Genomic DNA, 24,750 nt, shown 5'->3' with positions numbered 1-24,750 from the left:
AATAAATCTAGCTACTCAAATTGCCAGTATTTTGTAGCCTCTGAATCTGAATCTCGACAGAGCACAGTGAATTAAAGGTAAGATGAACTATTCAAAGTGTCAGCATTTTGCAGCCTCAAGGTAAGAGGAATTGAACTCCCATCCTCCCTACTAGAATCTACCTGAAAAGTTGGAAGCTTGATATTTTAGCTTTATGCAACAAAAATTTTACCATTTTTCAATAGAATAATATATATTAAAGCATCTTCCATGAAACGGGAGGATATTGTGTTGGCAGCTGAGATATTTGCTGCAATAAATTTTTTTAATTAAATAATATTTGGTGAAAAAATTAAATAAAAAAGAATTTGAGTGTGAGGCGAGTATTGTAGTCGTTCTTAAATATGGATTGTTGATTTTGTAAAGATTTCTATTTTCCCTATAAAAAGTAAGATATTGTGGAATAAAAATATAAGAAGAGAAGTGAGAGAGAAGTATACTTTCTGTAGAAGAATTATGCAAAAATAAAGAAAAGAAAATTCATTGTATTGCTCTGTTCTCTTAATTAAAATTTTGATATTTATTTTCTCTTTACCTTTTTCTCTCCTTTATTATGATATTTTGAATCTGGCATTTAATCTTTAATTTTATTGTTGGACATTTAATATTTTCATACAGAATGACGATATTCTGTTTTTTGCGATTCTGTTTTTTTGAATTCTTTCTGTTTAATTTTAGATATCTATTTTCTATTTTTTTTATCTAATTTCAGTTTTAAACATCTATTTTCTATTTTCTATTTTACCTCAAATGGTATCATAGCTTTTTTTTTTAATTTTCCAACATATTGAATGCAATTCCAACATATTGAATGCAAAGGGAATGGGGAAAAAGATATTCTCCCACTGGACTGGACATGAATGACAAAGCAGAGAGTGTCTTTTCAGCTAGGTTGACTCTCTATCAACAGTGCAAACAACAAAGTCAAAGAGAAGAATAAAAAGGTCAACGCACTATATTCATCATTCACCATATATAGTTGAGGGAGATATTATCAGAAGATTACACCAATGCCCTTTAACGACTTGGCAATGGGAAAAAAATAATAATCAGAATTCTTGAATTGAGTTTTCATACAAACAAACTATGTTTCTCATTTGAGCAGTTAAGGTTTGTAGAGTACCGCAAATCTGTGCTGCTCCAGGCCAACTTGTATCATATGAGAGAAAAGTATACACCTGATTTCTAAATTCGATCCAGCTGCAGCCTGGTTGCTTTCCTGCACTAATATCTTTCATGGATGACCTTACTTCTTGTACTTCACTCCATCTACCCGCCTCCGCATGCATGTTTGATAACAGCACATAATTGGATGTCTTGTCAGGTTCAAATTCCAAAAGCTTCTGAGCAGCTAATTTTCCAAGTTCCAAATTCCTGTGTGTCCGGCAAGCAGAAAGTAATGCACCCCATACACCGGCATTTGCCTTGGTTTTCATTCCCTTTATAATTTCAAAAGCTTCATCTAACCTCCCCACCCGCCCAAGCAAATCAACAACACAAGCATAATGCTCAGCTAATAATTCCATTCCATAAACCTCAGTCATGCCTTTGAATAATTCTAATCCCTGGTCAGTGAAACCAGCATGACTACATGCAGATAAAATACTAATGAAAGTGACTTGATCAGGGACTACTCCTTCTAATGCCATCTCCTGAAAGAGTTGAAGTGCCTCTTTTCCACATCCATTTAATGCGTACCCGCCAATCAAAGAATTCCAAGAAACAATATCAGCATGATCAATTCCTTTAAACAGAAGCTCAGCTTCAGGGATTCTTCCACATTTACAATACATGGTGATCAAAGCATTGCAAATAAACAAATCATTTGGAAAACCACTCTTAACAACAAGATGGTGAAGCTGCCTGCCAACTTGCAAAGCAGCAATAATAGCACATGAACTTAGTCCACAAGCAAAAGCTGATTGATCAGGTTTGTTTCCATCATGCACCATCAACATAAACCATTTTAGTGCATCCAAATACAGACCATTTAACGTGAAACCAGAAATTAATGAATTCCAGGAAACTAAATTCTTCTCTCCCATCTCTTCAAAGATCTCTAGAGCTCTGTCCATTCGGCCCATTTGAGCATAAGCAGTAATCATAATATTCCATGACACTGTGTCCTTCATGACCATTTTTCTGGATAAATGGACAGCTTCATCCATTCTTCTACACTGTGTATAGCCTGCAATCATGGTGTTCCAAGAAACCACATCACGGGTGTCTATTTCATTGAAAATTTGCCTTGCCTCATCCATTTTATTATATTGTACATAACCAGATATCATTGCTGTTTGGGCAGCAACGTTCTTATATGGCATTTTTTCTAATATCTTCCTTGCTTCGTCAAGTTTACCAACACGAACATGCCCGTTAATCATTATAGTCCATGATACAGGATCCCTCTCCGGCATCTCTTCAAACAAATTGCTAGCCTCATCAATTTGGCAGCTCTGAACATAAGCTGAAATCATTGCGTTCCAAGAAACCACATTTCTAGTTGGCATTTGATCAAAGAGTTTCCTAGCCTCCAAAATCTTTCCATTTTTTGCAAATCCAGACAACATTGTTACCCAAGATACAACATTCGGTTCCGGAATTTTTTTAAAATACTCCCAAGCAAAATCCAAATCACCTTGTTCAACAAACCCATCTATCATCAAATTCCATGAAACTACATCTCGCTCAAGCATTTCATCAAAAAACTGCAAAGCTAAACGCATTTCTCCATTCTGGATATGACCTTTTAGCATCGAATTCCAGGAAACTAAATCCTTATTCGGCATTTCATCAAACAAACTTTTGGCCTCATCATATCTGCCTTCCTTGGCATAACCAGCAATCATTGCATTCCAACAAGCTGCTTCTTTCTTATAATTACAAGGAAGCGAATCAAGCAGTTGCTTAGCCTTTTCAAGCTTCCCATTACGAGTATAACAAGTAATAATCAAAGTCCATGAGAAAAGGTCCCTTTCAGGCATTTTAACAAACAAATCATAGGCTTCGTCAACCTTATTATTGTGCAAGTAACCCGAGATCATAGTATTCCAAGACACCAAGTTTTTGCGAGGCATTTTATCGAATATAGTGCGTGCATCTGTAACCCTGCCATTTTTGGCGTAGGCCGTGATCATGGAATTATATGTAACAGTGTTCTTCTGGGACATCCGCGAGAAAATTTTGATGGCATCTTCAATCCTACCAGATTTTCCCAATTGGGAAATTCTCAAATTTTGATTGAAAATCCTTCTTTTCATGGTAAGTCTGGCTCAGGCCTTGATGGATGCTTGGCAAACCTTAGAAAGATGGCTGATCCTTAGGTTACATTCCTAGCTGACTTAATTTTGTTGTATGGCGATTGACAAAGTACGGACCAATTTTAGATATTAATATTATTTTAGATTTTAAAATATTAATAGTGATTACCCCGATCTCATAATTTTAATTAATTTTTTATAATTTTAAAATTATTATTATATTTTTTATTTTTATTATAATTTTATTTAATATTATTTTATTTTTAATAAAAATTTCAAAATATCTCTTATAAAAAAAATCTGTTTTAATATGTATAAAAACATAAAATATATAAAAATTATAAAATAATAATAATAATAAATAAAATTTTAAATTATTTTAAATTTAATTGAACACTTCGACAATTAAATCAAGTTAAATAATTTTTTTAAAATGGGATAAATAAGATTTTCAATTAAGGATAAACAAAAAGATGTATATGGACTATACTATATCGGGCTTTCAATTTAAATCCATTTAAAGCAAACTCCAACGACAAAAAAATTAGGAAATATTTTTATAAAATATTTTTTTTAAATAAAAAAAGTTTAAAATTTTGATTATTTCATATACAGAAAATAGTTTTTATATTTTTTAATATTTGAAATATTTAAAAAATTTTAATTAATAAAAAATATTTTACTGATTAAATAAAAAATTAAATTATTTTAAAAATAATAATTTATATTAAAAAAATATTTTTCTTTTTAAAATTTGTTTGTGAAAAATAATTTATAAAAATATTTTTTTAACGATATAACTTATTTTTTATCATTTAATTTTAATTTAAAAAATAAATATATTAATAAATTTATCTATAAAATACTTAGCATCTGTTTGATTTATGTCTTGAAACATACGAAAAAATTAATTAATAAAAATAATTTTTCTAATTAAAAAAATAAATTATTTTTAAAAAATAACTTTTTATTCAAAAGAAAAAGATATTTTTTATATTATTTTATTAGAACTTCATTTATTTTCTATAAAAAATATTTTTTATAAAAAATATTAACAAAAAAATTATTTTTATTATTTAATTTGAATTTAAAAATAAAATATATTATTAAATTTATATATAAGAGTTTTAATAAAATTATTAAAATGTAAAAAAATAACTTAATTTTTTGTTTGATTTAAAAAATACTTTAAATTGATTAATTTTCTTAAATATTATAAATATCGAAAAATATAAAAAATATTTTTTTAAAAATAAATAGAGACTAAAATTTCTATATATAAATTTACTAATATATTTTATTTTTAAATTAAAATTAAATAATAAAAAGTAAATTATATGATTGAAAAATATTTTAAAAAATATTATTTATAGAAAATACTTTTTAAATATAAATTATTTTATAGAAATATTTTTTATATTAAAAAGCAAGTTGTTTTTTAAATAATAAAATTACAATTTCAATGTAAAATATTTTAAAAAGCATAATATATAGATTATGTTTGTAATTTCAAAAACTTTTCTCCACCCTTTCCTCCTTATTCGATCTTAAATAATTTTACTATTTAAAACACAACTTTCATCATGGAGACTGAAATGATTTTATTTCATTTTAATCTTAATTTGATTTTAAATTAATTTGATTTTTTAATTAAAATAACTTGCCCATCATATATCTGATTTACTTTTATTTTTAGTTTTTGGTTCAGCCATGAGTGGCTGAAACCTTTATTTCTAGTTGAAAATTGATTGAAACTTAAATTGTTTTATGGATTATGAGATTTGAACATAAGTTGTTTGTCTTTGGTTTATTCAATATTCATACAATTTCATGCTTGATTCTATTATTGCTGTAATATCCGGCTAGATTCTGGTATCGAAATTCCTACCGTCCGGTAGAATCTCGGATGTCGGAAACTTCTAAAAGGGTAAAATCATGTTTTTATAAAATATTTTAATGTATTTAATGATTTTAAGTAAGAAAGGAACTGAGTTTTGAATGAAATAGGACCAATGAGTCATTTCCAGATTCGGCCGCCGAAAATTTCTACGCATCTACTTCTTTCAACAAGTTTTTTAAAAATAAAAATTATAATTTTTACTATTTTTTATAATAAATATTTTTTAGAGTGTGAATTAATAAATAACCACAGCGGCTTGATTCGGCAATCGTTTTTATTATTTTCAAATAAAAATTATTAGCAGTAATTTATTATTTTAGAACTTTAAATAAAAATTTAAAGTAAAAGTATAAATTTTTGTATATTTGAGTAGTTTTTGTAACAAAGTAATGATTCTTTTGTTTTGAATAAAATGAACATACAAGTCAAGATATTAGCATTTTCAGAATTAAAAATGAAATAAAAAATAAAAATTAATATTATATTAAAATTTTAACTAATAATTTTTTTTTTTTAAAAAGTTGTCATATGAAAAGTAAAGTTAAAGTTTTTTAACTAATAAAATAAAAAATATTTTTCACAATTAAACATGGGTTCCAAGAATTTTCATTTAAAGCATTTTCCTTCATTTTCTTGATGCGGTAGTTGTAGTTGCAAAGAAAACATGAACAGCTCCGAATTGAATTCATACATAATTATAATATTAAGATTAATTTATTGAATAAATATTCGAAATAAAATATTTATCTTCAAATAAAATAAATTATATTCTTAAAAGCAGTTGTATCAAAGTATAATAGAGGCATATGCCTGTTTCAAAAATTAATAAATATAAATATAAAATTTATTGTATTAAAAAAACATATCATTAGTTTTATTAGAGGTGAGCATTCGGTCGGTTCAAAATCGAATCGAACCGAATAAACTGAAAATTGAAATTTTAGTTTTTATGAAAATCAAACCGAATCGATTTTGGTCAGAAACCAAATCGAATCGAATCGGTCTGATTCAGTTTGATTCAGTTCGATTTAATCGGTTTCAATTTTTAATAATTTTTTTATTTTTTACACTTTATTTTTAATATTTTAAAATTTAATTAAAATATTTTAATTTTAATATGATTTAATTTTTTTATATTATTGAAAAAATATATTATTATCACTAATCGGTTTGGTTCGGTTTTTTCTGATCAAAACCGAATCGAATCGAAATAATCGAAATTTCTGAAATTAAAACCGAATTGAACCGAAATATATAAAAAATTGAATTAAAATTTTAAATCAATTTGATTCGATCAATTTTTTTTATTTAAATCGAATACTGCACGCCCCTAAGTTTTAGCATGTATAAGATTTTTCAGAGCATTCTGACATGATATTATCAAATGAATTAAACTTTAATATGTATAAATTAATTGAGGTTTTTATCAAACTCTTTTAACGAGGTAGAATAGAGATTTTCTTTTTACATCGATGATATTATACATAATTATTTTTATTAAAGGGATGATTCCGTTAAAAATTAAGTGGAGTAGATAAATTAAAAATTAAAATTTTAATATTTATTAAAATTTAAATTAAATTAAATTAGTCTGATTCAATTAAATTTTAATAAATTTTTTATTTTTTATATTTTATTTTTAATATTTTAAAATTTAATTAAAATATTTCAATATTAATTATAATATAATCTCTTCATATTATAAAAAAATAATATACTGTTCATATTATTTAATTTTTTTTAAAGATCGAATAAAAATTATTAAAATTTTTTAAAATTAAAAATTAAATTAAATTAAATTAAAATAAATTTTTGAATCAATTAATTTTTTTATTTTAAATCGAATACTGTTTCACCAACTTTAATATAGGTGAATTTGAAGCGGTAATCACACATTTTCATGCCAACAATGAAAATTTTGAGTTTTTGATGTTTGGATCATTTTGTAAATCTAAAATTATGTGAAAAAAATAATATAAAATTTAATAATAACTAAAATTAAAGAGACATGAAAAACTAGTGATACATAAATTACATTAGACAAAAATAAATATACATCCAAGTCAATAGATTTAAAATTTATAAAGAAATGAAATTATTTATACTTATACATATATATAAAAAAGAAAATTATTATTTATTCTTTATAAAATAAAAAATTTCATTAGTTATTTTTTTAATTTTAAAAAATATATTAAAATATTATTATTATTTTTAAAATTTACTAGTTAATTCGTCTCTTAAATTTATTCGTTACTATTTAATTTTTATAATTTTAAAAAATTTATTAATTAATTTCTTAAATTTTTAAAAAATTATATTAATTAACCGCTTCATCTTAATATGTTAGATATTTTTATAATAGTTAATAATTAAAATTAATAAAAAAATTAATTAATAAACTTTTTAATTAAAAAAAATGTCAAAACACTATTTAGATAAACTTTTTATATTCATTTTGATAATAATCAATTAATTTTGTTGCTTTAATTTTAATTACATTATATATGTCCTAAATTATTTAAGAAGTAATTAAAAAGATTTGAGGGAAAAGTTAAAATTTATTATAGCTATGAAATAATTTTACAAAATCTTGGAGGGGCCAATAGTAGATTTAAAGGACCAATTAATGATAAAAAATAAATTTTATTATACCTAATTAAAAAAAAAAAAGCTTGGGGTCTATGGCTTCCCCTCCGCCTCGGGGTGCCATATGGACCAATTAAAATATTAAATATGGACCAATTAAAATATTAAATATTATTTTTAAAATTATTATCGAACAGAATTACAATTTCTAATAACCAATAAAAAATCAATATTTTTAATAATTAACTTACCGCAGCAGATTCTTTCATCAACTTCATCAAGCTCTTCTCTCTCAGACTGCCAAATTAGCATTCCAATTTAATCACAAAGTCACAACTTTCGGTAGCCGAAACCAACGGCACGGCAGGCACCAACATGTGATAAAACAAGACTGCTCGGCTAGGCTAGATATGGAGATCCAACTAGAAACCCACCAGCATTTGCCACTTGTCAGCCCTAGACGGTAACCTTGGGTGGTCCCACCAGTTTTGTCATTGTCCTAAGAGTGGGGCATGGTGTCCCCACTCCCTGGTCTTTTGTGGGTTATAAGACACAGGGCCACTAAGTAGCTCTCAATCTAGAGAAGACAAAGGGTAAGGCAATCTGAGGTTTTAGCAAGAAGGAGAGGCCACAATTTATTACAAATCTGCAAACAGAGCTAAAACCCTTATCCTATCTATCTCATTGCTTCCTTTTTACAAAAACTTTTCTTACATTTCTTTCCTTCTTTTGCTAGCTTTTCTCTTTCTAAATCCTTCTTCCTTCCTGAGTGCAATTTCTTGCTACTACAAATGGTTTTTTAAAAGGGTATTTGAAATTAATTAGTCCAGATTATATATTTATATAAATAGTTAAGAAAAGAAACAAGAAGAAAGAAATGGCTCCAAGGTCTGGGAGAGGCAAGTCAAATAAAGCTAAGGCAGAGAAGAAAAAGAAAGAGGAGAAAGGTAATAATAATTTTCAGATTCAAAAATTCAATTTACTGTATTTTAATTCTTTTTTTTTTCTTTAGTAAAAAAAAAATTCCTTCACTGTTATGTCATATGTGTGTGTTTGCAGTGGTAGCTCCCAGCCTGCTTGACATCATTGTGATTACTCCATATGATACTCAAGTTGTTCTGAAGGTGAAGAGTACTTAATTCTTGGCCCAGAAAATTACTTAATATTAATAAATTAAAGTCCATTGGTCAAATTTACAGTAATTGATTTTGAAGAGATTTAAACTCGAAATGTACTAATAAGTGTTGGCTAACCTGTTGAATTTCTTTCTGCAGGGTATCTCCACTGATAGAATACTTGATGTGAAAAAGCTATTAGCTATGAATGTAGAAACATGCCACCTTACAAACTATTCTTTATCTCATGAGGTGACTATAGCATCATCATTTCACCATCTTTAACTTTGTTTTTCCTTATATATATTTTTATATATATAAAATAAAATATGTGTTTTTTTTATAAAAAAAATTTAGTGTGCTTATGAGTTTAATTATCTTAATTAATATATTCCAGGTCAAAGGGCATAGATTGAATGATAGAGTAGAAATAGCTACCTTGAAGCCCTGTTTGCTGAGAATGGTTGAAGGTAGGTGACCATATTTTTTATTTTTATTTTTTTAATAATTCATTAGTTTATTCATTTTTATGTGTAATAAAATTTTGACTGAAAAATTTAGGCTAATTAATATAGTAGGAAATTAAATATAAAAATATAATGTGCAAAAAATTCATGGTCTGTAACTGAACTGAAAGTCCCCCCGCCGCCGCCTCAGATTCGGGGGACCTTATGCATTCCACGTGAGGGAAGCAAGTCCCATGCGATAGAATTTCTAACAAAAATCAATTAAAGATTTTTCAATTTTTTATTTCCATTATTATTATAGAAAACGACATGTCGTTTCGCTTGTCGCTATTGGCATACTGTTTGTGCTCGTTTTTAGATACGCTTGGATCTCGTTTGCTTGCGTTGCATATTTGCAGAAATAAAGTAATAAAAAAGGGGAAAATTCATAATATCGTCTCCACAATACCCAACAATTGTTAGTTTTTTACATCTTTGCCACTGACCGTTGAACAGAGGACTACACGGAGGAAGCTCAAGCCGTTGCTCACGTCCGGAGGCTTCTGGACATCGTGGCCTGCACCACCAGGTTCACCAGGTCTAAGCGATCATCGCAATTAACGCCGACATCAGAATCCAAATCCAAAAAGGTTAACACCAGTCATACTGGCAATGGTTTCCACTCCTCAACATCGCCGACTGGGGTGGCGTCTGTTGCATTGGCGGGACAGGAGAATATGGACATGGCGGAGATTCAACCAACTCCAAAGCTCTCGGATTTCTATGAATTCTTCTCCTTCTCTCACCTCTCTCCTCCCATACTCAGTAAGTGTTGTTTTCTGTATTTCAATTGTTTCGCATACTTTTCTGTTTGGCTCTGGGAAAAAGAAAGATGAGGAGGGTGAGCATTCGGTCGGTTCGGTTCAAAACCGAACCAAACCGAATAAACCGAAAACCGAAATTTTAGTGTTTATGAAAACCGAACCGAACCGATTTTGGTCAGAAACCGAACCGAACCGAACCGGTCTGATTCGGTTCGGTTCGGTTCGGTTTGATCGATTTCGATTTTTAATAAATTTTTTATTTTTTACACTTTATTTTTAATATTTTAAAATTTAATTAAAATATTTTAATCTTAATATGATTTAATTTATCTATAATATTGAAAAAATATATTATTATCACTAATCGGTTCGATTCGGTTTTTTCGGTTTTTTTCTGATCAAAACCGAACCGAACTAAAATAACCGAAATTTCTAAAATTAAAAACCAAACCGAACCGAACCGAAATATATAAAAAATCAAACTAAATTTTTAAATCAATTCAGTTCAGTCGATTTTTTTAATTTGAACCGAATACTGCGCACCATAGATGAGGTGAGTTGTAATGTTTGGTTAATTTACTTGAGAATTATAATTTTTGAAATAAAGGAGACATGATAAGTAATATTGAGGAGTTCCTTCGGAAAAAAGAAAAATAGAGCTCAGTGTTTTACCCCTTCCTTTTGAACTCAGAAGTTCTGTTTTTAACTTCCTAATTTTTCTATATGCAGATTTGAGGAGGTGTCACAGGAAGGATCAAGAGCAGAGTCGCCAAGGTGACTATTTTGAAATCCAGGTACACGAATTTTCTTGCACTTCACATCCACATTGTATCTTGTTCATGAGCCAAAGTTCATGGTGAAGTAGAAATAGAAAAATAACAGCCTCAAAAACCTTCTCTGGAATCTGGATTTTGTTCTTCCTCTAGCAACTGAGTTTACTGAAGCTGCAATTTGACTAATTGCATGCAGATTAAAATCTGCAACGGGAAACTAATAAATGTGGTGGCATCAGCCAAGGGGTTTTATACTGTGGGAAAACAATTTTTTCAGAGTCTCTCCCTGGTGGATCTTTTGCAAAACCTGAGCCGAGCTTTTGCCAATGTGGGTACTTCATGTTGCAAGGGACTTTATCCCCAAGTTCTTCGTAAAATCAACAGCTTCATTTTTCCGTTTTTGTAACTAATAGACATACGTGATGCAGGCATATGATTCCCTTATGAAAGCTTTTGTAGAACATAATAAGGTAACCTTTTGACACACGATAGTGTGTTGATTTCCACAGATGTGATTATTTTCATGGCAAAATGTCTGATATCCAATTGACTTTATCCTTCCAGTTTGGTAATCTTCCCTATGGATTTCGTGCAAATACATGGCTTGTTCCTCCACCGCTAGCAGAGTCTCCATCAGACTTCCCGTCGCTGCCTGCAGAAGATGAGAGTTGGGGTGGCAATGGTGGAGGGCAAGGAAGAAATGGTCAATATGATCTTCGACCATGGGCGACAGACTTTGCATTATTGGCTAGCCTACCATGCAAGACTGAGGAGGAGAGAGTGACACGAGACCGAAAGGCTTTTTTGCTTCATAGCCAATTTGTTGATGTTGCAATTTTCAAAGCTGCTGGATCAATACGTCGCCTCATTGATTCCAATAGACATGCAAAAGCAACAGTAAATTGTACTTCAGGTGCAATATTGTTTGAAAATCGTGTGGGGGACTTATCCATTTCTGTAAAACGTGATGTGGCTGATGCAAGCTTGAAGTCTAGGGAAAAAGTTGATGGCCATCTGTTATCTGGTATCTCTGCTAAGGAAGTTGTTCAAAGGAATTTGCTTAAAGGTGTAACTGCAGATGAGAGTGTAGTTGTTCATGTGAGTACATTTTTCCTTCTCTTAATTGTTTTACAAGTTCCTACTTGCTTGCACAAATGCAAGTGCATGCTTGAAACATGCCCACGGAGGACAATAAATAAATAATTTAAAGCAGATGTGCATCTACAGGAAAGCCATCCCTTTGTCGACAAACAGTACTTGTGATGCTTTGTGTTCTTTTGAATAGGTTCCCTTTTTCTCATCTGTCTCCAGCTAGTGACCTATATCACTTGAGCAATGTGCAATCTATCTCATTCTTCCTTCCTTCCTTCCCACCTTTCTTGCTTACTCATTCAGTAATTCTGACTACACTATATAAGTATACAAATACCACATAAATTTATATATGTTGTGTAGTTAGATTTTTATTTGTGCCTTTCAGGTACTGAAACTTATGAACCTAATTGTGTAGATGCATAAGACATTCTTATTGTCTTAAGAAATAAAACTATCTAAATCAAGTCCATTTCCTTCTTAAGGGAAAACACAAGAATAAATTTAGCAGAGAAACGCCTGAACTCTTCAGTATTACAATTGCCAATCCCATCTTGTCAGTCAACAGTTTTAAGAAACTGTTTTCTATGAATCACATTGCATAATCATTTTTACTGCAAAAACCCACATCCTCTCTGTTCTTCACCTCCTTTTAGTGCATCCAAACTGAAACTCAACAACCCCCTCTCTGGTGCAGCCTATTAATGTTTCTTGCACATGGCCAAATCATCTCAATTGGGTGAAATTTGAAGATCTTTCATAATGGTAGAGATGATAACTTTTTATATATATATTTTTATACATTTCAAAATTTTTATAAGCAAAGAGTATTGAAATGTATCATAAATTTTCACAGGATACTTCTTCATTGGGTATTGTCATTGTGAGACATTGTGGGTACACTGCAACAGTAAGAGTTGTTGGTGATGTGAAGAAGAGAAATTGCAGGGCTCATCCTCAAGATATTGAAATCAATGATCAACCAGATGGAGGGTCTAATGCTCTTAACATTAATAGGTCTGACCCATGGTTCTTTCTCTATTAGAAAGTGGAACAAACCTGCCATAGCACATAGACAGGATTTTGTATGCTAGGAAATTATGCAAAAGGAATTAATAGTTAGTGATGCCTCCAGTTCAAGTGGCATAAGGATAGAGTGGTTACAGGGCAGATCCAATACCAATCACAAAAATAAGAAAAATTGTGAATGAATAATAAGGTATAGAAACTTAGACTATGGTTCTTACAGATGTGAGCCTTGTTTGTATTCAGCATATCCAAGGTCATATGAAGAAGGCTGTTGCTGTCCATTCTCCTGGAAAAAAGATGACTAAAAGCTTCTTTGTGGGGCCCTCAGAAAAATGAAAACACATTCTGGTTCTATGGTTTAGGATCCGTGTTACCTTAATGTGATGGAATGTGATGAATCACTTGTCAGCTATAGGGGGGATTTTATATCATCGCGCACTGTCAGCTTATTTTGCTGGTCTAATTTGATGTTCAGACCAATGAAAGATGGGGGGTAATATAACACATTGCCCTAAACAGGAAATGTTAAGCAAATATGTTGACTTAATGTTTCTACGGAGCCAATAGAATAGGATAGGTCGAAAACCTTTTTTATTGCCATATTGAGAGTGTAAGTTGTTTACACAATTTACTCTTGTTGAAAGCATTTGATTTAGTAACTCATTATGGACTTATGGGGTTTTTATTATATTTTTTTTTGCAGCTTAAGGGTTCTGCTTCACAAGCCTTGCATCGAGGAATCATCTGGAGGTCAGTCATCTCACAGTTCCTTGGATAATTCAGAAGCGTCTATGCGTCTTGTTCGACAAGTAATTAAAGAGAGTTTGACCAAATTGGAAGAGATGCCAATTGCTTCTGAAAGGTCCATCAGATGGGAATTGGGTGCATGTTGGTTGCAACATCTGCAAAAGCAGGAATCTCCAACAGATACTGATTCTAAACACTCAGAGGAGGATACTGAGACTGAACATGCTGTGAAAGGTCTTGGAAAGGAATTTAAGTTTTTGAAGAAGAGGGATAAAAAAGAGAGTGTGAATAGCACCAGTGAGAAGGGAGAAAATAAAACTGGTCCTTGCAGACTAAATGTGGGAACTAATGAAGGACAGCATAGCAATGGGGATTCCTACAGTGAGAATGAATTGAAGGAATTGATTTCTGAAGAAGCATTCTTGCGACTGAAAGAAACTGGAACTGGCCTTCATTTAAAGGTTTTTGACACTCTTTTTCTTGCGTTTTCTTTGCTCATTTCTATCATTGTAGTTCTTCTTTTGGGACCAACACTTTTTTGGCTTATCTTTTAGATTGACTCTTATCGGTTTACTTTTCTTGCACCAGTTGGTGGATGAGCTTATCCAAATGGCATATAGATATTATGATGAAATTGCTTTGCCAAAGCTGGTAATGTTTTGTTTATATACTGAATTTTGCTAGTCCAATAAGTTTTACATAATTTTGAGTATGGTTTATGATCTAGATCTCATGCGTCATTAGGTAACAGACTTTGGCTCACTTGAACTTTCCCCTGTTGATGGCCGTACACTGACTGACTTCATGCATTTAAGGGGACTACAGATGCACTCTCTGGGACGAGTGGTAGGCATTCTCTTTCTGTGTTGTTAATTCATTTTAAGCAAACCATCCGACTCAGATCATACAGGATATAAATATTTTTTAGGAGGTGTGGTGCTTGATAAAAATATGGGTAATAATCTTTAACTATTGCCAATTTGCAATCCTCTGACCTCGTCCATTTGTTGTTGTAAAATGCTTTTGGAAAAGAGTATTTCATAGAAAACTTTTTGTACTTTCACATGCTTTGAGTAAAATATTGTAATTTCATTTGTTCTGGTCTTCTTGTAAGCAGGTTGAATTGGCAGATAAGCTTCCTCATATACAATCACTTTGCATCCATGAGATGGTTACTAGAGCTTTCAAGCACATTGTGAAAGTAGTTATTGCATCTGTGGAGAATTTAGCAGACCTATCCACAGCTGTAGCTTCATCCCTAAATTTCTTATTTGGATCATATGGCATAGAAGATAATAACCAAAATATGAAGGATGACTATGTTCTCAAATTGCGTTGGTTACGGACATTTCTTTCTAGAAGATTTGGTTGGTCTTTGAAAGATGAATTTTTGCATTTGAGAAAGTTAACAATTCTCCGAGGACTTTGCCATAAGGTATTCCTCTTTTTTAAACTATTTTTGATTGCTGAATATATTTGAAATGTGGGTTTTTACTAATGAGTATTTTACCAGGTTGGGTTGGAATTGGTTCCAAGAGATTATGATATGGAATGCCCAAACCCTTTCAGGAAATTTGACATTATTAGCATTGTTCCTGTGTGTAAGGTTCGAGTTTGTCCTCTGTCAATCTGAAAATATTGTTATTTATGTGCTGTTAGTAAATTCAATATGAATGAGATTTTTATGTTGTGGTATACAGCATGTGGGATGCTCTTCAGTTGATGGACGAAATTTATTGGAGTCATCCAAGATTGCTCTTGATAAAGGAAAGCTGGAGGATGCTGTTAATTATGGAACAAAGGTGTTAACTCATTCAATGGATGCATAAATGCTACATTAATTCCTTTGCTCTAAATTATACACCTATTGTTCTCATAATATATATGCTTTTGTTGAAGGCACTAGCAAAGATGATAGCTGTAAGTGGCCCGTATCATCGAACTACTTCAAGTGCTTATAGTCTTCTAGCTGTAGTTCTCTACCACACTGGAGATTTTAATCAGGTAATGAGAACCTCTGCGATGCACCTGCTTTAGTTTTCTAGCAAAGGGACTTCTATTTATCGTTAGAATAATAATTGGTAGGATTGGTAAACTGAAAATTTCAAGTTTTTAATATCCTTTCATTATAGAATGGCTATTCGAGAATTGGTAATGATGCTTAGAATTCACTTCAGTGTGTTAGTTTCTTATCAATATATGGTAAGTATTTTGCATGCCTAAGCAATGGTGCAATTCAGAACGAAACATCAAATATTAATTCTGTGAATAATGGTAAGCTTTAACTACATTTATTGATGGGTTTCCACCATTTTGGTTTTCTTTTTGGCATCTCCGTGACCTAATTAGGATATAACTGCTTGTTAATTTATTTTATTTCTTCTACTTGTTAGGCAACTATATATCAGCAAAAGGCTTTGGATATTAATGAGAGAGAACTTGGGCTTGACCATCCGGATACAATGAAAAGCTATGGAGATCTTTCTGTGTTTTACTATCGTCTGCAACATATTGAGTTGGCTTTGAAGTAAGTAACCTGCTGAACTTTTTCTTTGGGAGGTGACTGCTAAAAATTTCCTGATTTTTGTCCCAATATACATTTTCATCCCTCAACTCTACATGTTAGTCCTTGATGTATAAGAATCGATTTTTTTTTAATTAGAATTTAGTTCCAGTCATTTTAAATTTGATGAGAATTTAGACCCTGAAAGTTTGAATTATTGCGCACTTTAGCCACTGAATTGTTATATTATAAAACACTCTTCTGCAAAATCTTCCATATTTTACTTAAGGTATCATAAGAACTAAAGCAACTGATTTTCCAATGTTAAGGGAAAAGCTTATGTTTAGCCAAAACTTAAGCAGTCTTCTTATGTTTACCAAAATATAAGAGGTCTCCTGTAATTTACCTTTTTTTATTTGGAATTATCTGCGCACATTTTATTACTTAATTAACAAGTATATGGTTAATGATTCCAAAGAAAGAGAAGTTCTTCAAATGAACTCTACCATTGAATCTGTTTCTTCAAACTTATGTTGTAATTATTAATTACCATGAGAACTGTTTTTCTGACTAATGCAACACTTTAACTGAACATGCTATCTGTTCCTCCTTTATTCTTTTAATCAAGTTCCTCAAAAATTTGTGTTTTTTGTTTTTCCACTTTATTGGCTCCCTTATTGGCCTTAGCTTTTATTGACAGATATGTGAACCGAGCTTTGTTCCTTCTTCATTTTACCTGTGGACTGTCTCATCCTAATACTGCTGCAACATACATCAATGTGGCAATGATGGAAGAGGGAACGGGAAATGTTCATGTAGCTCTTAGATTTCTGCATGAAGCTCTAAAGTGCAACCAGAGATTATTAGGCGTTGATCACATACAGGTCTCCCTCTCGCTCTCTTTTGCTTTCTCTGAGTCTTACAAAAATTTTTAGCAAGTCGCTGACATGCTAACATTCTCTTAACCTAAACATTTTTTTAATTAAGGACAAGAAACAAAGGCTTAATTTTGTTTATTTGTTTGCTTTTTTCTCACAGACAGCTGCAAGCTACCATGCAATAGCCATAGCTCTGTCATTGATGGAAGCATATTCCCTTAGTGTTCAGCATGAGCAAACTACTCTAAAGATACTTCAAGCAAAACTTGGACCAGAGGATCTTCGTACACAGGTAACCAGAAAATGCATGGTCATGCTCTCTGTTGACTTGTGAATCAGCTTCTAGCTTTGGTTTCCAAATGTCTAGAGTTGCTAAGTTCACGACATTCACCATCTCTGTGGATTGTCCAGTCCCTTCACTGTTTTCCTTGCCCAACTCTAAAGGGGCTGGGCAACATAGTTAATGGTTGTACATGGCCCTTTTGTTTCTGCTCAGGATATTCTGTTATTGCTGATCTGTTGGAGAAAGTGGTATCTATATGGATTGAGGTGTTGCGTTTTCTAATGCAGGATGCTGCTGCATGGCTTGAATATTTTGAATCAAAGGCTCTAGAACAGCAAGAAGCTGCACGAAATGGAACTCCAAAACCAGATGCTTCCATTGCAAGCAAAGGTCACCTTAGGTATTGATATAGTATTCTCCATATTACTTGTTTTTAGATCTGCAACTATAGCTTAGGGTACCAACACCTGTGACCCTTTATTGCAGTGTATCAGATCTCTTGGATTACATCAGTCCTGATCAAGATTCTAAAGGAAGTGATGCACAGAAGAAACAGCGACGCGTGAAGGTAGTATATATATCTTTTTTCACCAAATCATTTAATTGCAGCTTGGTCCATTACATAGTTTCTTGTTCAGTCGTCTTATCATTGAATTTGATGTTAAAAGCTGTTGGTCTGTTGCTAACCTTTTCCCCCTGACTACTTTCATATCCCCACTGATAGAATGAATTGTCAGATAGTCAAAAGAGGTTTGTTAAGTTCAGTGTTTGCATCATGACATCTGTCCAATTAGCATTCAAACAATTTGTTTCCTTAAACACAAGAGTACATCAGTTGACCTTGCATTGCCCATCTTGAGGGGGAAAAAAGAATGCATTGAGTTAAAGCTCTGTCAACTGGAGTTCCCTATAAACTGGAAATTAGGACAGTTGCTTTCACTCAGCACGAACTTGCACCTTACATTCCTCTAGAATGTTATAGGAGCAGGGTCAGTGCTATTCACTGAATTTAGCACCTACTTAGCTCTCTGAAGTCTTAACTTTGATCTAATAGATCTACTCATTAAAGAAAACAAAATAGCAACTAATATTCCTATTAAAATTGACAGGTACTGCAGGTTAGTGATAAAGCCCCTCAAGGCCATCAAGATGAAATAGTTGAAGATGCCATGCTCCATGAAAGATTGGAAAATGCAGTATCACTGGCCAGTGGCAACACAGAAGATGCGAATGTGGACATGGTTCAATGTGAAGAATCAGAAGGAAAAGATGATGTTGCTATGTGCAGGCCCACAGTTGCAGTTGAAGTTGCTGAAGAAACTGTATCAGATGAAGGATGGCAAGAAGCCAATCCGAAAGGGAGATTGGGGAATTCTGGTGGCAAGAAATCTGGTCGTAGACGACCAACTCTTTCAAAGCTATATATAAATCGTTCTGAATATGCAAATTTTAGAGAAAGCAGCTACAGGAGGGAAATCATTTCCTCAGATAAAAAAGCAATTCCCAGGACCATTACCATTACAGCTGACTTGCAAGCACTAAAGCAATCAAAAACACATGGGATGAGTGTAATGGAGGAATCGTTGAAACTGCAGGCAAAATCTTGTGTACCTAAAATGTCATTTTCTCCAGCAAACCTGTCTGCTATGGCTTCTAAATCTGTATCTTACAAAGAAGTGGCTGTTGCACCGCCTGGTACTGTTCTGAAGCCATCACTGGAACCAGTAGATGAATCAAATGAGAAAAATCCCCAAACACAAACATGCAGCGTCCCACATGAGACATCAATGGGGGAGGAAAACAACAATGCCTCTGTTGTTAGTGCACCAGATGATCGTGAAACAGATGAAATTCATGATAGTGGAGTTGAGTCGGAAAAATCTGGATCTGAACTTGTTGAGGCTCCTAATCAGGAAAAGTCAGATGAAACAAATGGAAGTAAGCTTTCAGCTGCAGCTGAACCATTCAATCCGGGAGCACTCTCTATAGTTCACCAATTAAATTCATTTGCCATGACAAGCATTTATGACGTAACAGCTAGTCAAACCATGCTTGCAGAGCCTGTGGCGCCTCCACTTGCTGCTAGAGTTCCTTGTGGACCTAGATCACCGCTGTACTATAGAAATACAAGATCGTATCACATGAAACAAGGTTTGCTGAGACAGCAAACTCCCATGACCATGCCTGCTAGGAGCATGAATCCACATGCACCTGAGTTCATACCCAGGAAATCTTGGACAACAAATCCTATAAATAAAGAATCAAGTGATCCAAATGAGTTGAACTCTTCCCTGGAAAAAAGCAAGGAAGAAGAGGAGATATTAGATAAGGAATCCAGCAATGCTGTCAGAGATGGTAGTCCAAGAAACACGAGCTCCGAGTCTGAGAAGGCAGAACTTGCTAGGCAGATACTTCTTAGCTTTATTGTCAATTCAGTTCAGCATAATGTTGATGCTGGAAGTGAGCCCATAGCCATTGAGAAGAAGTTGGAAAGTTCTGAAAGTTCTTCAGATGCTATTGCAAATGACAGTGCAATTATAAAAATTCTCCATGGAAACGAAGGAAAGACAGAACAGGTTAGTCAATCGAGTGAAAATGAGCAGTCTAAAACGACAGATGTAAATAAAAAGAAAAATGATGATGGCGAAGGATTTGTTGTTGTAACAAAGAGGAGAAGAAACAAGAAGTTCACAAATGGGGTAACTGAGTTGTACAATCAACAATCAATCTGTGCTTCTGTTCGTTGAACATTGAGAGGAAAAATCATACATGGAAAGAAAAAAATCACTGGAAAAGGTGATGTTGTGCTTTTCTTGTATTCCTGATAGAGCTCTTTGCATATAATAATGATAGAAAAACTACGTAGAAGTGAAGTTTTTATCATAATCTATGTTTAATTGTATTCATTTACATTACAACTCAGAGCATTCTAATGAGTTCTCACCCAGTAATTTAATTGGATTTATCATGATAAATTGTCAATAATTAAATTAAAAATAAATGGAATAACAATATATATATATCATAACTGGTAACAGCTGCAAGAAAGAGAAAAACTATGGCACTAGGAATTTTTATTTTCTAGATTAAAAACAGATTATACATTTGGATTAACCTAGTTTTTGGTAGATCTGCTTTCAATTGGAATTCAAACTTGGAGCTTATATATCTGGATTTCAATACATTAGTAAGCTACATTTCATCTAGGGTGCAGCACTCCATCGCTTCGCCTAGCAGCACGACACTTGTATTGCTCTCCCACAATCCCATTTTTACGGTTTTAGGCTGCTCCCATTTCGCTCGCCGCCACTATGGGAATTATTTTTGCTTTCTTTTCCTCTTGTTACTAAGATGTTTCAATTTGCCAGATAACTTACCTACCTACCGGCAAAGAAAATACTTTTCTGATTAAAATAAAAATTAAGGACGGCCAGCACTATGCTATTAAATCTATCTTTCATAAAAGTACATAAGAATATTACTACAACAATCATCACAAGACAAATTAAGACTCGAATAACCCATTAAAACGACCAATCGTACTTCTATTACCCATCAAACAGCCAATGTTTCTTGGAACGTGAGACGCTCACAGTTCATTACTAACTGTTGTCTTCTTCATATTGTCTAAACTAAACTAAAAACTACATATGTGAAACAAATTTTTCTGGAAAGCTTCGCCATTCCTTGTAACTAGTTCGAAACTTATACGGATTTCTCAATAGGGTGGTCGAGTATTTGCCACATAATACTAATTAAAGTTTGAATCTTGACAATCTCTTCTTTTCAAAAATTTCCTATGTGCAAAAAAAAAAAAAAAAGAACCTGCTGATATAAACAGTTCTTACTTTACATTCCATAAGCTGCCAATCTCTTCAAACTAAATGAGATCGTGTGATATCAGTTTGCATTCCCCTTCTCTTATCATATACCTTCAAGTGATTCTCTTACTTTCTTTCAACTTAGAGTGGTGGAAGCAAGCTAATGCTTCAGGAAATGAGACTGATAAACTTGCTTTGCTCAAGTTCAAAGAAGCAATAAGTGCTGGTGATCCAAATCAACTCTTGGATTCATGGAATGACTCTCTCCCATTTTGCAATTGGTTTGGAATCACATGCAGTCGCCGGCATCAGAGAGTCAAATCCTTGGATTTGGAAGGGCAGAATTTATTTGGAACAATCTCACCTTATATTGGCAACCTGAGTTTTCTTCGAGTCATCAACCTCCAAAACAACAGTTTCCATGGTGAAATTCCACAAGAAGTTGGCAGGTTATTTCGCCTGGAAGAATTGTTTCTCAACAACAATACTTTGGCAGGCGAAATTCCAATCAACTTAACTCGATGTTCCAAGCTCATGTTTCTTGATTTGGGTTGGAATTATCATATATCAGGAAAAATCCCAGCTGAACTTGGTTCTTTAACTAAGCTTCAGAATCTTAGTCTTGTTGCAAACAACCTGATTGGAGAAATCCCAGCTTCCTTGGGCAACCTTTCATCGCTCACTTTCTTTCGTCTATCGTCTAACAGATTGTTGGGAAATATTCCTGACGATTTGGGCAAATTAACAAGCTTAACAGTTTTTGCTGTTTCAGCAAATCAACTATCTGGCACAATTCCTCTGCCCCTCTTCAATATCTCCTCCATCAGAATCTTTTCTGTCACACAAAATCAACTCCATGGGAATCTGCCAGAAAACTTGGGCATCAGTCTCCCAAATCTCATATTTTTCTCAGTTGGGAACAATAATTTCTCTGGGACAATTCCAAATTCTCTATTCAATGCTTCTCATCTGGAAATAGTTAATCTTGGTTGGAGTAAATTTGTTGGACAAGTTCCAATGAATTTAGGAAATCTTAAAAACCTCTGGTGGCTAAGACTTCATGGAAATGCTCTGGGAAGTAATTCAACCAATGACTTAGCTTTTCTAGACTCTTTGACAAACTGTACCAAGATGAAAATCTTGGATTTGGGTAGAAACAATTTTGGAGGTGTTTTACCAAATTCTGTAGCAAATTTGTCAACCGAATTTGATCTGTTCTATATTGGGGAGAATCAAATCACAGGCACCATTCCTGCAGGGTTAGAGAATCTCATCAAGTTAACTGGAATAGCCCTGCATAATAATCTTCTTTCAGGCTTCTTCCCCAATTACTTTGGGAAGTTTCAGAAACTACAACTTTTGAGTTTAGGTGGAAATAGGTTGTCCGGAGAAATTCCATCCTCCATCGGAAATCTTACACATTTGCTTGAACTCTACTTCCTAGACAACAATTTTCAGGGAAGCATTCCTTCAAGCATTGGAAATTGCCAAAATTTGTATATCTTAGACATTTCACAGAACCATCTGAATGGAGTTATACCCCCTGAGATTTTACTTGTTCGTTCCTTCACACAATTACTGAATTTATCTCAAAACTCTTTAACTGGAGTCCTGCCTTTTGAAGTAGGGAAGCTATCAAATATAGGAGCACTAGATTTCTCAGAAAACAATCTTTCAGGCCAAATTCCTGCAACAATTGGAGATTGCTTGAGCTTGGAATTCCTTTATCTGCAAGGGAATTCATTTCAAGGGACCATCCCTCCATCTTTAGCTTCCCTGAGAGGCCTTCAATATTTAGATCTTTCACGAAACAAGTTGACAGGGCGAATTCCGAAAGATCTACAGGACATTCCATATTTACTTTTCCTGAATCTTTCTTTCAATGATCTTGAGGGAGAAGTACCAACTGGAGGAGTTTTCAGAAATGCAAGTGCTGTATCATTAATTGGTAATGATAAGCTTTGCGGCGGTGTCTCAGAACTCAATCTACCAAAATGCCCGAACAAGAGAGGAGGGTTGTTTTTTCATAAGCTGGAAATTATACTAACTGTAATGGCTGTGTGTATCTTATTGACATTAGCCTTTCTTCTTGTTTATTGGAAAAGAAATCCAAAGCAGAAGTCATCTTCTTCATCCTCAATGATGAAGCAATTTCTTAAGGTATCTTATGGAGATATTTGTCGTGCAACGAATGGATTCTCTCCAGAAAATTTGATCGGATCTGGCAGCTTCGGCTCTGTGTATAAAGGATTTCTAGATCAAGTTGAAAGACCAGTAGCGGTTAAAGTTCTCAAGCTTGAACATAAGGGTGCTTCCAAGAGCTTTATTTCTGAATGCATTGTGTTGAGGAATATCAGACACCGAAATCTTGTGAAGATGTTGACATGTTGCTCAAGCATGGATTACAAACTTAATGATTTCAAAGCTCTAATCCTTGAATTCATGGGAAATGGGAGCTTGGAGAAGTGGTTGCATCCTGAAATAGAAGGCAAAAATCAATCATGGAATTTAAACTTGCTTCAGAGATTAAATGTTGCCGTCGATGTGGCCTCGGCCTTGCAATATCTTCATGAGCAATGTGAAAATCCAATTATTCATTGTGACCTGAAACCCAGCAATGTTCTTTTCGACGACGACATGGTTGCTCATGTATCTGATTTTGGTCTTGCAAGACTCGTTTCAACAAGCAAATCTTCATCTCAAAGCTTGTCTACGACAACTGGAATAAAAGGAACAATCGGTTATGCTCCTCCGGGTACTAACCTGATCCGACTTCTTTCTTTTTGTGGTATCCATCCCACGTAAGCGGGATAAAGAAAATTTAAAACAAGTGGATTGAAAAGTTATTTGCATTAGTTTGAGCCGGGTAATTGATATCAAAGCCACTCTGGTTAGAATGATGACTAAATGATGACTCTATGAATTGCAGAATATGGAATCGGTTGTCCAGCATCCAGAGAGGGGGATGTGTATAGCTTTGGAATCCTTGTATTAGAGATGTTCACAGGAAGAAGACCAACTGATGAAATATTCAAAGATGGCTTAAATCTTCACAGCTTTGTGAAGACAGCATTGCCAGAAAGCCTTATGCAGATTATTGACCCTAACCTCATCACAGCAGAAACACAAGAAACAAATTCTGGAAGAACAGCAACAGAAGAAGAAAGAGAATTGTCTAACCTGAGCAAGATGAGTGCAAAAGCACGAAGTTGTGTAGTTTCAGTGCTTGAAATTGGTATTGGCTGTTCAGCAGAATCACCCAAAGGACGAATGAGTATGGAGGATGTTAGCAGACAACTGCATTTGATCAGAAAAACTTTTCTTGGAATCTAATTCCACAATGATAGAACAGGTGAACAATTTTTTCCTTGTTATCTAGATCCATGAAAACATTTCGTTTTGATAGTTCAAGGACTTTTCATGGCTGATTCTGTCTCTTTCCTTTTGGGTT

At 33.1% G+C, this 24,750-nt stretch overlaps 3 protein-coding genes across 3 annotated transcripts; 2 read left to right on the top strand and 1 right to left on the bottom strand.

Moving 5' to 3' along the window:
* Positions 1–973: 973 nt before the first annotated feature.
* LOC110613190 (pentatricopeptide repeat-containing protein At4g02750) lies at positions 974–3,448 on the bottom strand. Its single transcript, XM_021754205.2, has one exon. The coding sequence runs from the start codon at positions 3,297–3,299 to the stop codon at positions 1,089–1,091; it is 2,211 nt and encodes a 736-aa protein (XP_021609897.1). The 5' UTR covers positions 3,300–3,448; the 3' UTR covers positions 974–1,088.
* Positions 3,449–8,367: 4,919 nt separating this feature from the next.
* On the top strand, positions 8,368–20,388 carry LOC110613163 (protein TSS). The gene is made up of 23 exons (XM_021754167.2): positions 8,368–8,735; positions 8,848–8,912; positions 9,063–9,155; positions 9,301–9,373; positions 9,866–10,174; positions 10,903–10,967; positions 11,143–11,274; positions 11,375–11,416; positions 11,511–12,044; positions 12,895–13,055; positions 13,771–14,275; positions 14,403–14,465; positions 14,559–14,660; positions 14,932–15,249; positions 15,328–15,420; positions 15,515–15,616; positions 15,714–15,818; positions 16,208–16,341; positions 17,018–17,201; positions 17,356–17,487; positions 17,766–17,878; positions 17,965–18,046; positions 18,588–20,388. The coding sequence occupies exons 1-23, from the start codon at positions 8,666–8,668 to the stop codon at positions 20,223–20,225; spliced, it is 5,115 nt and encodes a 1,704-aa protein (XP_021609859.1). The 5' UTR covers positions 8,368–8,665; the 3' UTR covers positions 20,226–20,388.
* Positions 20,389–20,532: 144 nt separating this feature from the next.
* LOC110612658 (probable LRR receptor-like serine/threonine-protein kinase At3g47570) lies at positions 20,533–24,750 on the top strand. The gene is made up of 2 exons (XM_043956279.1): positions 20,533–24,054; positions 24,229–24,750. Exons 1-2 carry the CDS (start codon positions 21,363–21,365, stop codon positions 24,630–24,632), a joined length of 3,096 nt encoding a protein of 1,031 aa, XP_043812214.1. The 5' UTR covers positions 20,533–21,362; the 3' UTR covers positions 24,633–24,750.

The sequence above is a fragment of the Manihot esculenta genome, chromosome 4 (genome assembly GCF_001659605.2).
Source record: "Manihot esculenta cultivar AM560-2 chromosome 4, M.esculenta_v8, whole genome shotgun sequence".
Classification (NCBI taxonomy): domain Eukaryota; kingdom Viridiplantae; phylum Streptophyta; class Magnoliopsida; order Malpighiales; family Euphorbiaceae; genus Manihot; species Manihot esculenta.
This window is presented reverse-complemented; position numbering and strand designations above follow the sequence as displayed.

Bases quoted from the DNA above. Each gene is read 5' to 3' on its own strand.
- LOC110613190 (XM_021754205.2), bottom strand. From the start codon at position 3,299: ATGAAAAGAAGGATTTTCAATCAAAATTTGAGAATTTCCCAATTGGGA.
- LOC110613163 (XM_021754167.2), top strand. From the start codon at position 8,666: ATGGCTCCAAGGTCTGGGAGAGGCAAGTCAAATAAAGCTAAGGCAGAG. The intron at 12,045-12,894 runs GTGAGTACATTT...AAATTTTCACAG, and splicing joins ATGAGAGTGTAGTTGTTCAT to GATACTTCTTCATTGGGTAT. The intron at 14,466-14,558 runs GTAATGTTTTGT...ATGCGTCATTAG, and splicing joins AAATTGCTTTGCCAAAGCTG to GTAACAGACTTTGGCTCACT.
- LOC110612658 (XM_043956279.1), top strand. From the start codon at position 21,363: ATGAGATCGTGTGATATCAGTTTGCATTCCCCTTCTCTTATCATATAC. The intron at 24,055-24,228 runs GTACTAACCTGA...TATGAATTGCAG, and splicing joins AATCGGTTATGCTCCTCCGG to AATATGGAATCGGTTGTCCA.